This window comes from Rhea americana, unplaced genomic scaffold (assembly GCF_003343005.1).
Source record: "Rhea americana isolate MKP2758 unplaced genomic scaffold, rheAme1 scaffold_50, whole genome shotgun sequence".
NCBI classification, from domain to species: domain Eukaryota; kingdom Metazoa; phylum Chordata; class Aves; order Rheiformes; family Rheidae; genus Rhea; species Rhea americana.
This window is the reverse complement of record NW_028186646.1, coordinates 3554557-3571337: the sequence shown is the minus strand read 5'-3', so window position 1 is coordinate 3571337 and position 16781 is coordinate 3554557. Positions and strand designations below refer to the sequence as shown.

At 40.2% G+C, this 16781-nt stretch overlaps 1 protein-coding gene across 4 annotated transcripts in view; it reads right to left on the bottom strand.

Annotated features, from left to right (window-relative positions):
* Positions 1 to 15455, bottom strand: part of VIPR2 (vasoactive intestinal peptide receptor 2) — a 61876-nt gene extending 46421 nt beyond the window's left edge. For all 4 annotated transcript variants that reach the window (XM_085317692.1, XM_085317693.1, XM_085317696.1 and 1 more), the window contains exons 1-2: positions 15156 to 15455; positions 11933 to 12035 (exon numbers count right to left, since the gene is read on the bottom strand). In XM_085317692.1, coding sequence (XP_085173818.1) covers positions 11933 to 12035; positions 15156 to 15206 — 154 coding nt within the window. In that variant the 5' untranslated portion in view covers positions 15207 to 15455. The remainder of the gene's footprint in view (positions 1 to 11932; positions 12036 to 15155) is intronic.
* Between the last annotated feature and the right edge of the window lie 1326 nt (positions 15456 to 16781).

Genomic DNA, 16781 nt, shown 5'->3' with positions numbered 1-16781 from the left:
GTCTCCAAGCTGAGCTCGCAGCTGCTCCTCTTATGTCACAGACTCCATTGTCATCTGGATGACCTCTGCAGAATTATCACTATCCAATCAATGTTTTTCCTGTACAGAGGGGCCCAAAACTGGACACAGTACTCCACTGAGATGCAGTCTCACAAGTGCCAAATAGAGGCAAATAATTATCTCCTCTGATCTACCAGCTATGGTCTTTCTAATGTAGCATAGCCTTAGGTGGACTACTGACTAATGTTTAAATTTATGTATTTCTAAAGCAGAACCTAACTGGGTCAGAGGAATTCCACCATAAAAATGCTTATTTTATCCCAAGAGAACCTGGAATTGTCAATTTAGCTTCAGAATCTAGACTATGAATATTTTTATTTGTTTCAATGAATGAGCCCCTTTTGGCTTAATACTGTGAGACAGTAACCTTTACTCTCAGTTGCATTTTTGGAGTGATAATTGCGGTATAGATCAGGCATAAACTTCTTCACTAGTTCATCGTTCCTAGGCATCTTAGTACTCAGTCTTTCTGTATCTGTGTGTCATGGAAAGTTCTTGCTTGTCTGGGTATGTATGCTTGTACAGTATCAGTTGCACCTGTTCACCTGTTGATCTTCTTGAGGCAACTTTTCTCTGAGATATATTGTATTCTAACAGAAAGTCAGCCTGGTAATGGCTCTTTTTCATTGCTGCCTAGTGTTGTGTTGTTTTTCCTTCAAACCTAATGTTACATACACAAACCTCTCTACCACTAAAATTTGAAGCATATTCCAGGGAAACTACTCTAATGCCAAGCACAACCAAATGACAGCGAAACACTCTCTCTGAAAGGAGATTCTGACTGGGCATTGGTTTTTTTTAATACCTGCTAGGGCTCCCTTGAGGTACAAAGGATGGAAAAATATTTAATATCACCCATTTTTCTAAAAAGACACTCTCTTCAGGGTTAGTGGAAAATGTCACTGTTTGTGTACTCAGTTTTTCTACATCTATGTGTCATGGAAAGTTTGCACCTTTTCGTTTCATCTTCTCTTCAGTGACTTCAAAGGGTCTAATCGTTCGGTTTCTTCAGTAGTTCTATCTCCTAGACCAAGATAGGTAGCTCCTTCTTTTAGTCTTGCCTTAGAGTAAGGGAGCCAGGATCGGGAACTGTGAGGAGTGGCATCCTTTTTAGCTGTGGCCCACATTTTGTTGCCACTGACAATTCACTTGGACTTTTCAGTTGTTTGGTCCCCACCCCTTGAATGAGTGTGTTTTAGTTAGTGACTCAAAGCATGACACTTTTGAACTCCATAATCACTCTTCTCTTCCTGATATTCATGTAGGGTTTGTCCTTTCTAGTGCATCTGTTCCTGCAGCTACTTCACACATTTCTTCAGGAATACTACTGAGTTTTACCTGTGCTCTGTGTTTTACCTTCTTACCTTGTAATCCCTCTGGCATATGTGATCTTTCTTTTAGCCTTAGTAGTGATATTTCTGAGGTTGTGTTGGTTTGGCCATCCATATCTAATTTAAAATATAAGGTTAACCTCTAAGCTAGTACCCTTTGAAGTCAATGGAACATAACATACTTAGGTGCTTCTGAACTGCAGTACTGGATTAAAATCAAGTCCTACTCTCTATGATGCAAGATCAGAGTTTATGCAAAGTAAAAGAATGTTTAGCCCAGCTAGTTCAGGTCATGTTTCCTTTCTAGTTGATTTTAGGCCAGAAACAACATCAACAACCTGACATACAAGTATTCAGAAAGACAAAGAAACTATTCTCTATCTGCCAGCACTCAGAACTGTAGTGACAAAATGAAAATCTCTTGGCTTTAATGGATGTATTGCCTTAGCCAGCATAAATATGTCCTGGAGTACACAAGAATAATTAGCATCTTTTTAGTTTACCCTCATTTTCAATAACTACAAATGAAAGCTGAGATGAATCGTGAAAGTGTTCATGCATACCCATAAAAGCTGGTGACTTCCACAAATTTTCCCTGCTGCTCAATATACTCTCTGTAAAATGGTAGATTTACTACTGTAATCTACAAACAGTTCAGAAGCCTGAAAATCGTGTGTCACACTACCCTATGGACTAAACTAAGTCATGGCTAAAAACTCAGCTGAACAATATGAACTTTGAGGCTCTGTTGGTATCTTTTCCATAAAAACTCATTCAAACTTCACTTACACAAAATATCATACAAATACAGAGGTTCAAGTCCTACTCCCACCCAAATCAAGAGGGGTTCTAGGGCTGCTGTCACTGAAATCAGATTTGTGTTATTGGACTACGAACTACCAATCAGATCAACACAATTTGCATCAAGTCTTAAAGTTAGCTTGCAGAGTTTCTGGAATTCAAAACATCAAAAGTCTGTCATGATTTCTAGTGAATGCATTTTTTCCTCTCAGCATTTCCCTCAATATTTTAGAACTTCACAAGTGTCTACCACAGATAAAAAGATATCTTTTTAGATTCTTTAAACAGATGAACTAATACAAAAGATGTAATACCACAAAAAGGTTAACTTAGAATGCATCAAAAATTGTGAAACTTGAGTGGCTGGCATTAGAATTCCAAGATGTGTATTTGCAGGCTCTTTTATTATTTTACACAAAATCTGAGAAAACTGATGAAATGTCCTGAAGGCACTGACAGTCACTGAATGGTTACAGTGTGCTTCTGAAAACTGGTCTAAGAGTTGAAAGCTGAAGTGCTGGAGTTACTGAAAACTGTAACAGCTGCTAGAAGTACAATCATTAAAAAATATGCCCTTTCTTGGGCTCTCAACTTGTATCTTTTCTTATTTCCCCTTCTTCTTATTATTACACACTTTTGATAATATTGCAGTAATATATCTTTTTCTTAACAAAATGCATCCTTATGTAGAAGAGGGATAGAAGTAACATTCTTATTACATTTTCATCAATTTTTCTATTCTATCCCAACAATTTATCTCTATGGTACAGCCTGAGCTTAATCATACACTAGCAGTATCCCATCATGCAACACTGAAACTAGCACTGTTCCACCGACCTTGGGAAGTTCATGATGTGGCACAACTGCAGACCCAGGTAGGAGTCACACGACTTCAAGCAGACATTGCTCTTTACCCACCACAGCTGTCTTTTACATACTGAGACATATTCGGTATTGTCAGTGGGTTGCGGAGCATGATTTACCTCATCCTAAAACACACCCAAAACAGGACAGATTAGTTGCTCCCTACAACTGCCTCTTTCTCCCCATTGACTAGAGAGGAGCCTACAGTGACTAACGTCTGCTATGAATATCTGTACTGTTGGAAAATGAAGGTGAGAAAAATTCTATGTTAAATGTGTCTCCTTCTGCTCACAGTAGCTTCTGCTACTTCACTACTCTCTGTCTAGCCATTAATTCAGCCAGTGTTAGAACTTCTGGACCATGGTCCATCACTGCCCCAGGAAAAGATTTTGTGCAATTGCATAAAATCCTCCTGTTTTTTTGCTCCTGTTCTCTGGAAGTTTTACCCATCTCCCATATATATAAATCTTATTCCTACTGTCTCCAGAGTCACATTTAGTTAGTTCTTTTGGAAAACATTAAAAAACTTTTTAAGTTTTAGTTCTAGTAACAATTCTATTAATAATTTAAGTAATAGTTTTAAAAGTTTTTTTAGAAAATATCTCAGATTTTAAATACAATTTTAATGTTCCAATCTTTGTTTCATGTAGTGCCTGCAATTTTCAGCATTTGTCATGTTTATAAAAAAACAACTAGCTTCTTTCATTCGAAGTACCCAGAAGTATTTTTTAGGTTCATTCATATCCTTCATTTATGGATTTATTCTCCATGTTTGCACCCAGTTTTAATAAATTCTCAAGCCTAAAGGTTTTTTTACTTTCATCCTGACATGCACATATACAAAATCAATTCACTTCTTCATCTGACTTGGATCCCCAACTTTTTCTGTGCAACTCTACTGCTATACTTCCGTTTACCCCCTTCTCTATCTATTAACAAAGCTAGCAAAGGCAAAAGAATGGGTTCTTCATGCTAGTTTCTGCAGTGTTTATAAAAACTCTTCTCCAGCCTATGTGTAACTGAATATATTTTCTATCTCTTAATTTGCATCGTTTATTTTCCCTGGTTTATCATTCCCATCATATCCAAGAAAACAATCTTCCCTTTTCTCACTGACCTACTCAACAGCTTGACCATGGCTCTAATCTTCTATACTGTTCCTCCAGATGACATTGTGAATAATATTTTGCACTAGTTTACATGGGTTTACTTTATTTGATTGTTCTTTAATGCTTGTGATGGATTTGGAGATACATTCGAATGAAAGGTAATGTAACAGACTATAAACTACACTGTGCTTCTCATCTTTCAGTTTATGCAAGTATTGACAATGCATCCATCACCCTGTTCTCTGAGATCCATTCCCTGAGCAGCAAGTTTGCCCACCTACGTGTGTTTCTTCATCCATAAAAATGTGTAGCACTGGATTTGTACTGGAAAGGTTTTAAATAAACATTTTATGCATATATTAACCACTAGGTGGCACCTTGCATTTGGATTTAAAAATTGTTAATTCAAAGAGAGTTTAGCACTTTTTAAACTAAGTGTGAGCGATACACAAAATAAAGTGAAAGGCCATTGAAAATGAATGAGAAAGTTTTCAACCAGTTCATGGTTTGTTTTTCGAACACGGAAACATTTTTGATTTTTGTACTCGACAAAGCAGAAGCTGCATGAGAATTTATGAACAGATGGACTGAAATTCATTTTGCATTTTTATACAACTAACAAGAAAGAAAGGCAAAAGAGGGGATAGAGAAATAGATAGTAAATCGGAAGCAAAGCAGATGTACAGCAGAACGGCTAAAAGTGTTGACAGCAAGAAGATGGTGACAACACTGCTACTCCAAGCTATGTTGCTGCAATCATTTTCCATCAGCGCTCTGAGTGCACTTACAGGTCTTAACAGCCCTGACCAGCCTCACCAGGAACCTCCACATGCCCCCTGCCTGTGGGATCATCTAAGCTCAGGCTTTCAGCTATTGTTTTAGACGCCTCTTTGTCCAACTTCATCACAGCCATACTCATCCCTGACCCAACCTGTGGGTGACCACCCAGCCCCAGCCCCACAGCAGTGCTCGATGCCGGTGCTGGGGCTGCCCCGCTCCCACGGCAGCCCTGCTCCCTCAGGGCAGCAGGACAAGCCCCATGGCCAGGCCCAGTCCTGCCCCACCAGGACCTCCACAGCTCCCAGCTCTCCTCCCACAGGAGCCATGGGTCCCTGTGGTGCCCTGACAACTTTACCCACACTGAGTTCAAGCAAAAGGGAAAACAGGCTGCAAAGTGGTTGACGAGGTGCTCCTGTACACCTACATGGAACTAAAGCACTGTTGCAAAATTGTGTAGTGTATTCACAAGCTCTGATTGTTCAGAAATGCTGAGGAAATGCAAGCGTAAACTTTTTTTAATTACAGATCAACAAAAGTTGTGCATTCATAGCAAATAAGTTTTGGAAGGCTACTATATACACCATATTTAATTAGTTAATCAGAATGATGAAACAAACAGACTTTATCTTATATTTACCTAAAATACTTTTTATAGATTTTAAAAGCCAGTCCTATTACAAGGAATGGCAAAGTACTGTTACTAAGACTTCTTAGGGGTTACTGTATTTTCCTTAAATGAAAAATTTCAGAAGAAATACCTTACCTCCTTTTTAAAAAATAACAGTTTCTCACCAGAAAATGAAACATCTATGAGCCTTAAAAAAAAAAAAAAAAAAAAAAAAAAAAAAAAAAAAGTATAGTTTACATATTTTTAGGGAACTGTAATGAAACATGGAAGTTAGTTACAGCTGAAAACCTGGGTAAAAAAATTCCATCAAAAATTTGAAACAAATAAATCAGGTTTTCCAGTTACATAAAATATTCTTCGGAGACAGCAGCTTTTGTCTTTGTATGAACAGACAGCCCTCCAATCTTGCCATAAGAATGTCATTTTATATTATATTGGACAGACATTTATGGGTTTACCGTCAAAGCTGTACATCTTTACATTGCCCCAAGTTAGACATGCCCTATATTGTTCATAAAATAATATTAAGTACCCACCTCGGGCTTATATAAAACCCATCACAAAATATTGTAAGTCTTTGTAGATAATCAAGTTTCTAGACTGTGTGCTATCTGTTGTATTAGCTTTAGCTTACTTAATGCTTTGGTACTCGTTTTCAGTAATGCTGTGGTATTTGAACTTTGGATGTCATGATTGCCATGGCCAAAGCTACCAGGATTCCAGGGCAAGACTATATGGGGCAATTTTCCCTTCAGAATCTTCCCAAAACCAAAACAGACTACCTTATGGCTATGCATTTTCTTTTTTCAGGGCTCCAAATGACATTTTTTGAAGTCCATTGATGAATTTCTACTCACCTGTTACAGGGTAGAAATTTTAAATCTTCAGAACTGTAGAAGGTCATCTGTAGCCACATGTTGCTTTCCTTCCTTTCAAAAGGGTGTGCTAGTGTCACTCTTAATAGCCTCTATGACGTGAGATTTGGAATGAGGCTGATCAACTATTTTCTTGGTCTTCTCTATTTATTTCCTGTCAGTTAGTTTTCACTATGCAACTAGGCTTCCCATAACTCCTTTAAGGTTTTTTCTTACCCCCTGTTCAGCAAAAAGACTAACCATCTCACATTCATTTACACTCTCAAATAATTATGTATAGCTTCCACAAAGGCCTAAAGTTGTCAACACCACGGGGATGAACACAGTATTACAGGTTTCGTTAATGATGATAACTTTTTAACGAAATCCCATAAATAGACAAACATTCAAAGCAAGCACCCCATAGCTCCTTAAGTACTTGTAAAAAATGCATGAATCAGAAAGTAGCAGCATGTCCGTAAAGCAGCAGCACAGAGATTACAGAAAGCTGAAGTTGTCCTGCCAAGAGCTACAGGAGCTGCATGAAAGAAAGCTTCAAGAACCCACTACCTCATTTAATTCTACATATAACTCTACTTCAGATAACTCTAAACAACACTTTAGTCTGAACTACTGGCTCATTTTACTGAGAAAATGGCTGCAAAAAAACCCCCAAATAATGACAGAATACTTTGATGAGACTGAGCTTTCCTGGGAGGATTAAAAAACCTTTGTGGAGACTGGTCCATATCCATTTTTCTTTCTCACATAGCAAGAAAGAGACTTCATCCGGCTTTATGAGCTTCTACTGATGTGGAAGACAGAGTGACCTTCAGGTTGGCGTAGCTACACTTGCTGTCAGACCTTCATTCATGCCATGTATGAACATGCGGTTAAGCACAAGACAGGGATCTCTCTCTTACTGGAGAAATAAACCTAAAACCAAGGATTAGTTAAACTAACTAGCTTTTGGATAACTTGCAACAGGTCTATCATTCAACTATTCATTCTGCCATTCTGAAGAACATTCTGAAAGACATGCTGTATTCTTCCACAAGATTATAAGGGTGGTGCTGAAATCAATGAGTGAAATTCTACTCCCACTGTAATTCAGGAGAATAGATTAGATTAGACAGTGACATTGGTCCCTCTTGCTTTAGATTTATGAATAAGTGAGAGTATTCTCTTGGTAGTCCTGTCTGTTTTAATTTTCCATTACTTGCTGCATTATAAAGTTGCTCTTTGAAAGGTTTATGAAACTGTTTTGTGCAAGTTTTTTCTGAAGCCATTTCTCTTCCCATCTATATCCCTTCCTCAAAGTTAAGATGCCGTATCTAAAAGTAAAAATATTATCTGGCATGAGTCTCACAAAAAAACATTTGGAAAGCAAGAGCTGAAAAGACTGATTTAACTGTGCAGCCACTTAGTCCAAAATGAATTAAAAAAAATTTGATTTCATTTTTTCCATAATGAAATCTTTTTATAACTTTTGTTACAGAAACTTGCTATAAAATCTACTAATATATTTTAAATAGATGTGAGTTTTAAGATTTTTCACTGTAAGATTTCACTTTTCATTTAAAGGTGAATGGAATGAATCAATTACACCATAAGGTAAAATTCTAAATACCAAATAAAGACAAAAATTTGCATTTGGCTGACTTTTATGTACTTTGAACCTTTTTATTGGGAACTTTTTTTTTTTTTTTGGGGTAGGAATACAAGCCATGCAGAATGGTAGAATGGTGAAGGATAAAATTATGTTTTCCTATATGGAACTCGAAACGCATAGTTATTATGAACAACTTAGAATGAAATTTATCTGTCCTCCAGAAATGAGAGCACAAAAAAAAAAATCCTATCTTAGGCTTCCAGCTTATTTACAGTTACATCCATTTCTTTGGTGTCAAATTATAGGAGGAAGAACAACATGTGGATGGAAGTTAATGCAGTCTTCACGAAGTAAACATCTAGATTTGCTAGAAATCACTAAAGAAAGGTAGGTGCTGCCACAGGTCTTTGGAGAGTGACTTTTGTCCCTAAGTTGAGTGTAATGCTCTCCAGTAACTAAAGAGTATTTGCTAATGCCTAAAATTACCCCAAGAGTGTAAAGCAGGAGGTCTGCATTGCTGTTTAAGAGTCTGAGGTTAGCAAATGAGAAGAATTTTGACAGAATAGTTCCTGTGTTTTTAATGTATCTTTAACATTGTTCAGAGGATGTATATACAATATTAATACAACTTTTCTTAGCAAAACACACTATTGGTTTGTTAAGTCATGAAGTAAGCAGGTCCTTCAAAGAATTCATAGGCAATGATTTTAGGAGCACTACAGAAATTAATGAATGAAATTCTTCAGTCCATGTTATGAGGCAGCTCAGGTAAGATAACTGTAACATTGGTTTATGTTGTCAAAAAAAGTTAAAACAGCCTTTAAATCTTTTCTTTATGTCTCCCTAGCTGATGTGGAAATATTAGATACGGTATTCCATAAATAATTGTCTTCTAGGCCAAAAGAGAAGCTGCCTACGCTGTAAGATTTGAACCCTCTGTAATTCAGTAGCAATGCATGCCCATCAAGTTCTACAGCATGACACGCAGAGATGTGAAAGCCCGGAAGTCAATGGAAAAATCTCCACTCATTTTGACAATGGAGGCCCAAGCTTCCAGTAGACAAGCTCAATGAACCTTTATTTCCAAATTCTGTCCAGCAACTTCCACTGGATTTCATTATAGCTTTTGTGATGCAGGTAACATATACTAAAGCAGTTAGAAAAATTGACAAGGGCTGTATAACCATTTTTCTCTTTCAGGAAAGTAAAAGAAGCAGGTTTTGTGGATTTATTGTAATGAAATACCTTTCAAATGTAATAGAAGTTTTACATGTGGAGCTGGGACTTGGACTAGTCCCAACTTGCCAATTTTCATCAGTCATTCTTCTTTATCAGCAGTCAGAGTATCACTGTGATAATCTGCATATCTTTGTTCAAAAGACTATCTACACTTTTAAATGTACAGAGAGTTTATTGGTAAGAAAGGACATAGGGAGAAAGGTTTTCTTAGGCCACACAAATGAGTATTTTTAACACAGGCTCATCTGTACAGGTTCTTGATGATGCCATCCGCAACATGAAGCATAGGATAAATTCTCCTAGCACATTAAGCATAGAGTTTCTAAGGTAGGTTCACCACCTCAGGAGCTTTATTCCAATCTCCTACAAAATGGAATATTCCATTAGTTTCATCCAGGCATTCAATTAAATGTATAAATCCTTCCACCACTCTTCTATCTCTACCTGCAGGACTGAATCAACAGCATCAGACATACTATCTTCTTCCATGACAAAAAGTTCTTATAAAGCAGCTTGCCTTCAGGAGGCCACCACCTTTCAAGCGAAAGGAAGCTTTCAAGAACCCATTGACAGAATTGACTCTTTCTTCTCCCAGAAAAGCCAAAATGAAACTGATGCTCATCACAAGCATATTCTTAGAGCAGCCCATCATCTAGGATCACAGAACTGAATCTTGAAGCAAGCTGACTTCCAAAGCCTTAAAATCTCTAACAGTGAATTTATTAATTCAAGATTTAATTCATTAAGCATGACTAGTAATTATTTCTCCATCTGGATTTACACTGGTATTATTTATGTAACAGTAATCTCTCTTTACCAGTCATATAAATAAAAAAATCTAAATGTAGATGAATTATTCCAGTAAGATTTTGCTTGGAAGAAATATTCATGCAAATGATTCACTGTTATTATAATTTTTCTAATTACTGATCTTGATTAATCAAAAGGAGAAATGATAGTAAAATATAAACTGCTGCTAATGGTGCTCCTTTTAATTATTTTATTTTAGACAAATTGATATTGAAGTATGCACTGAAGGGGCTACAAATTCAAATTAAGAAGAGAGATAGAGGAAGGATCGTATGTTGAGACTCATGTTTATGCTTAAGAGGCACTGTAGATGGCAGGTCATTGGGGGACCATAATCTTCTTCAGAAGCGCATTCTAAAAGAACTGAATATGGAAAAACACATTTTCTTGGCTGATGAGGTGATACATAGGATATAACTCCACTGCAGGAGCTGTAGTCCTCCAAGGAGCCCAGTTATTCTGAGATAGTAAGTACCTGGACTACAAAATGCAGGACATCAAGATTTATGGTTTTGTAGAGTTAATTTGAAATTAAGTATTTCCAGCTACTTTGAAAAGATTTTGACAATGGAAGTTAATGATTACTTTTAGTTGTATCATTACTTTATAAAAACCAAAAATTTATTTTAAACGAAAAAAAAATTAAAGTTGCCTTTATAAGTATTTTTAGTATCTAAAATTTCTTTCCTATTTTTTCTAAGTCCCTCTGGAAGCCCACTTTCCCTTCAATGTTATACATGGTATCAGAGGAGTACTGAGCAGGTAGCTATATGGAAGCACTTCAAGAAGCACTTCTACCTTTTCACCAGTAGGGGCAGAGAGAGTGCTTTTGGCTCACAAGCGGTGGCATACATTTTACAAAAGAAAACTGTAAGGTATTGATACCTTCAAACCTAAAAATAATAAAATTTAATAAATACATTCTTCCAACTTTCCTAAAAAGCCTAAGGCTTTCACTATATTTTGTCTCAAGGCTGATATCCCAGCTACTTTAATGTTATGGACTTGCTTTTCATTTGCCTTTCTGGATCTATCCATTGCCTTCACACTTTGTTTGCTTGCTGAAAAAATAGCTGTGTCAGCAGCACCAGCTTCCAGGAAAAATGTCGTCCTTTTCTGTTTGTTTTCTGATAGTCTTATGTTCTATTCACATGATGCTAGATTTTCTTGCTAAAGTAAAAGCTTTTTTTTTTTAAAAAAAAAACCCGAACTCCACAATGGCTCCTTTTTATTTCTCTTGAATTATGATTGACCATATCCGTATTTATGTACCTAGGTATTTGAAGAAAAAATTTTTAAAAAAGTAACACAGTAAATTTGCTTTTTGACTGTAACACTACAGTCTAATTCTGCTTTCACGTGACCTATGGACTTCCGAGGGTGAATCTGATCTTCTGCCTAAAATGCCTTCTCCCCTGGAAATCCAGTGAACATTCTCAGCACTTCTGGAGTATAGCATTTTACTTCCAATGACAGCCAGAGAGAGACACTTGGATCCAAGACTTTCAATCCCTTTGGTGTTTCCCTGCCCTTTTCCTCAATTACGTTCTTTCTGCTGTCCCCATCATCACAAGCTTGCCTCTTTGCCTGTGAAAAGAGTACAAGCAGCAACAGCCTAAAACATGAGTGCATATTTGCTTCCACTTGCTGTTCCACACAGAGTGCTTAGCCCAGTACAGCTACAGCTGTACCTTTAACACAGAGACAGCCTGAATTCTAAAATAAATAAAAATTTTAAGCATAGTATAGAAAAAAAATGGCAACTGTAGCTGAGCCAACAAAGAGAAAGGGAGAAAACCTCCATTACTCCAGCTGTCTGCACGTCACAGCTTATCTTTTCTTACCTCTGTAGTCCACTGGTTTTAAATTCTTCAGAAGCTCCATGCATCTTGCTTCCTCCTTATGAATCTCCAGCTGAAATCTGCATTCTGGATGGACACCATTCACCTGTTCCAAGTTAATAAACATGCCATGGTGTGGAAGCACTAATCAAAATGTCTTATGAAGAATGCAACTACGCATAATGAAAACCACAAGTTTAACAGGTACTATTTTCGCTCAAGTATATACTAGGCATTTTACAGACACAGTCACTGCCCATTTTAACTTCTCACACTTTGACTTTTCAAAACAAAAAGTTAAAATAATGCACTGCCATAAAAAGAGCCCTTACTTCTTGTCGCATTCCAAAGCCAATTGTCATTAACAGAGAATTCCTAACCTAGTGCATTCACCAACACTGTTTACTGAGGCTTTTTTCCTCTGGAAAAACAGTGAGTTAATCTCCACTCTGTAATAGCAAGATTGAAGCAAAAAAAACCCAAACACATCTGCTTTCTTGATTTTGTATGAAGTGAGCAAAGCTGAAAGTTTAATATGAATCACCAAATGCAAAAACTGATCAGACTGTGTTATCTTTGACATGGTAAATTTTACTTCTCTTCCCTTTTTCCCAATGTACATTTTACCTCCTATATGCCCCACAGCTGGACTATCTGGTTCAAGGAAGTGCTACACAGGGGCAAATATATATATATATATATATATATATATATATATATATATATATATATATATATATATATAAAAAAGGATAAATATATCCTTTTAAAAGGATATATATCTCCATCCTTTTAAAACAGAAACACTACAGGTTTTACTTGCTTACGGTCCTGTCATCAGTTCTGCTCAGATTTTCAGGAAGGGTTATTTGTGTCCATGAGAAGGGATAGGAATGTAGCAGGTATGGGGAGAGAGAAGAGACACGGGGAAGTTGCACTGAAGTTGACTGAGCCCAACAGAAGAACATAAGGAGTTCATAAAGAACTGTATATATAGGAGAAACAGCTGAGCAAGATGATGACAAATGGGAAAGTGTGAATGTCACTGGACCTAAAAGGACAGTGAGATTTGCCCAAATAAAATGAGAACATAATAAAATAACATGTGAAAGTGAATAGTAAGATGTGCTTCAGTTATCTGTGTACTTCTTAGCTACAAAGGAAAGAGTGGCTTCTCTCTCTCAAAGTTGCTTTCCTCTTCTTTCTCTTTCTTGCTTTTTCTCAGAGAGACTTAATAGCAGAATCTTGTAAAAGTCTAATTTGTGAGATATTATTTTTCCAAAATGACAGTATCTATTTAATTAATGACAGTATCTATTTAATTAATTTTATATAATCCAGGCCCCAGAACCTACAACCCAGGGCTAGGACTGAGCACCTGATTATGCTACAGCCTCCTTGCAGGCAAGCTACTTGCACTTTCCAAAATATAGCACAATAGCCTTAAGCACACTAGCAGGAGCTATTAGTGAAACTCATGAAAATCTGTCTGTTCTTCTCCAAGTGTCTCATTTCCCCTTCTACAAAATGAGAACCTCACTTCCTTTTCACCCGTCCTTTCTCTATTTTGACTATTTAAATTATATGCTTTCAGGGCAGACATTTTACAGCAAAATTGTAGACAGCCTTAACATAAATTAGAATTTCTAATAGTTAGCACAGAAATTTCAAAATTAAACTGAAAATACTTGCATTTTGTAATCTATTATTTGCCTTTCAGATACTTGCATTTTGTAATCTATTATTTGCCTTTCAGATAGCTCCCAAATGCCCACACAAATTATATGATTTATAATGTGTACTCGCTTTGCATAGCACATTTTGGAAAAAAATGCCATTTTGCAAAAAAATCTGTAATTGACAAGAAGTCTCCTATTCCTCAAAAAAAAAAAATATAATTAGTGGGACTTGGAAAGTTAGGTTCCAGTAAGTACAAATTTTAACTAAATGAGAGGTAAAACGAAGTAGCTGCTTCAGTGAAGAAACCTGTAAAGCAAGTGCCTTCTCTCATTTTTATCAAGTAATTGTAAGTTTGCCAATATCAATGATCTGATACAGAAGATAACTTTGAGAAGGTAAGTTTGATAGTACCCCAAGATAATGCAATGTTGTTTTTCAAACACTGAGCACATGCCAAACAGCAATATACTTTCCTCTAACACATAGTCCAGTTTAGTCCAGATGTACTTCAGGTTACAGAGATGTAGGGTTCAAGACTGTGTGGCACTGACCATACCCCAAAACACATCCAGAACTCTGAAATGGATTTTGAGGGCAATCACCAGCTTTCAGGACTGGTCAGATCTTTCCGTCCTTCTTCCCCACAGCTTTATGCAAGGACAGATTACTTATTTTAAGTAATGAATACAGAACTGTGCCGCAGGTTACAAAGATGCATCGTTAGCTGGAAAGCCAGCTGAAGAGCCTCACAGCGTTTCTAACAGCAGAACAATTTTTAAGACATCCAATTTGAGCAGAAAATCATTTCTTCTGTCAAGGATTTTACATTCAGCATCAGCCTGGTTTCCCAACTTTGTGATTTTAAATTTACGATACCAAAAAAAATGGAAAGACCCAGGGGGGCTCATTCTCTTTGTAACTCCTGTTTTGAATAACATCACACACTTTTGCCAGCAACTGAGGAAAAATTTAAGAACATAAAAGTATAAAAGGAAAATACCCTGCACTCGAAGATTTTAATATCCCGAATATTTTATGCTGTTATCGCGTAAGAGGAAATTATCTACGCATTATTTCCTCCCGTATTCTGATTTCCAGCGACCCCGCAGAGCTCCGCTGCCTCTGCGAAACTCTCCGGAGCGGAGCCGAGGGCAACCTCGGGCTCCCTCCGCGGCACGGCGGCGAGCGCTGCGGCTCCCTCAGCCCCTCTTTCCACACATTTTAAGCCTAGGGAAAATAATAATAATAACAACAACACAGGGTGGGGGGAGAAGAGAGGGAGCGCCTCGCGGCTCCGTTTAAGGGCCAGGCCCCGCTGCCGGGGCGGCTCAGGGCGCCCCCGGCTCCGCCGCCCTCCCGCCGAAAGGCGAAACAACGGAGAACTTGGGGCGACCTGGCGCCGGCTCCGGCGCTGCCCCCCGCGGCGCGGCGCTGAGGGGAGCGGCGGCCCCGCGCTCCCCTCGGACGAGCGCCGCGGTCATTCACCACCACACGCGGCGTCTCCCACCTGCCGGAGCCGCCGCGGAGGCTGCGCGGGGCGACTTACCCGCGCCAGGCTCCAGCAGAGGGGCAGCAGGAGGAGCGGCAGGTTCCTCATGCCCGCCGAGCGCCGCCGGGCCCCGCCGAAGCCGCCGAGCAGGAGCCGGGTCCCGGCGCGGCACCATACGGGCCGCCGCGCCGCGCCCCCGCCGGCGGCCGCCGCCGCCCTGCGCCTGGAGGCGGCTCCCGCACGTGCTCCGCGGCTCCCGGCGCCGGGTGCGCGCTGCCCGGCGCGGGCTCGCGGCTCCTCCTCCGCACCCCGGCTCGCCTCCCTCCCGCGTCTCCGCGGCCCCTCTGCTCCGCTTCCTTTTCTCCTCCTCCCTCCGCCCGCCCGCCCGCCGCGAGGGGTGCGAGTCGGGCCCCGGCCCCGCTGCCCGCCCCCGCCGTGGGGCGGCGGGCGGCCTTTCCTCTGCCGCGGGGCCCCGGAGCCCCTGGACCCCGTGGACGCGCCCCGAGGGGCCCCAGGACCCCCTCATCCCCGCAGACACGTCCGGAGGAGCCCCTTGTTCCCCACGGAGGTGTCTCGAGGGGCCTGAGAAGCCCCTGGTCCCCACAAGCACATGCTGAGGGGCCCAGGGAGCCTCTCAGCCCTGTGGACGTGCGCTCAGGAGCCTCTGGCCCCCATGGATGCATCCTGAGGGGCCCGAGGAGCCCCCTCGTCCCCACAAACGCATCTCGAGGAGCCTCTCGTCCCCACAGATGCGTCCTAAGGGACCCAAGGAGTTGCTCGTTCCCACAGAGGTGTCCCGAGGAGCCCCTCATCCTCACAGACACGTCTCAAGGGGCCCCTCATCCCTGCAAATACATCCCATGGAGCCTGAGGATCCTCCTCGTCCCCACGGATGTGTCCCAAGGGGCCCAAGGAGACCCTCAGCCCTGTGGACACATCCTGAGAAGCCCCTCATCCCTGCAGATGCCCAAGGGGCCTGAGGAGCCCCCTCATCTCCTGCAGCTACATCCCAAGGGGCCCGAGGAGCCCCCTTGACTCCTGTGGACGCATCCCAAGATGCCCCCTCATCCCTGCAGACGTGTCCCAAGGAGCTGGGGATCTATCCCAAAACTGCAGGCCCTGTTGCCCTCTCAAACCGCCAAGATTTGGGCTTGTCTGCCCCCAGAGCAGGCACACGCCAACCCTCAAGCCTGTGTGTGGTGAATGCGGCAGGGTCAGCCCCGCTGCGGGCAGATAGGCACCATCTGCAGATCCCCCCACCCCCCAGCTGTTTTATTTGAGGCCTCAGGAGAAGACCTAGTGGTTAGGGCAACCTCATGTTACTGCCTGGCAGCTTATACCACGCACGAGCCTCGGTTTTGCCTCATGAGGCTTATAAAATATAAAATTAAGCAGCATTGATGTTGACCCATGCCTGTTGTCATAGAAAAAGCAGAGTTTATGTGCTGGCTTTTAGTTGAAAATGAGAATAAATTAGAATCGTCTTTCTGCTGTCTTGTATGTGCTGTAATTTAAGTGCCAGATATTAAAAGGGACTGAGTGGGCAACATACTATTATCACTTAAATAGTGACTTCTGGTATGAAGCTGAAGAGAATTTTCATTTTTTAATACATTTACAAAGTTTCTCTTAACATGCTCAGAACAAGGAACTGTTTACAACTTTGGGATGTCATTGAAAAGA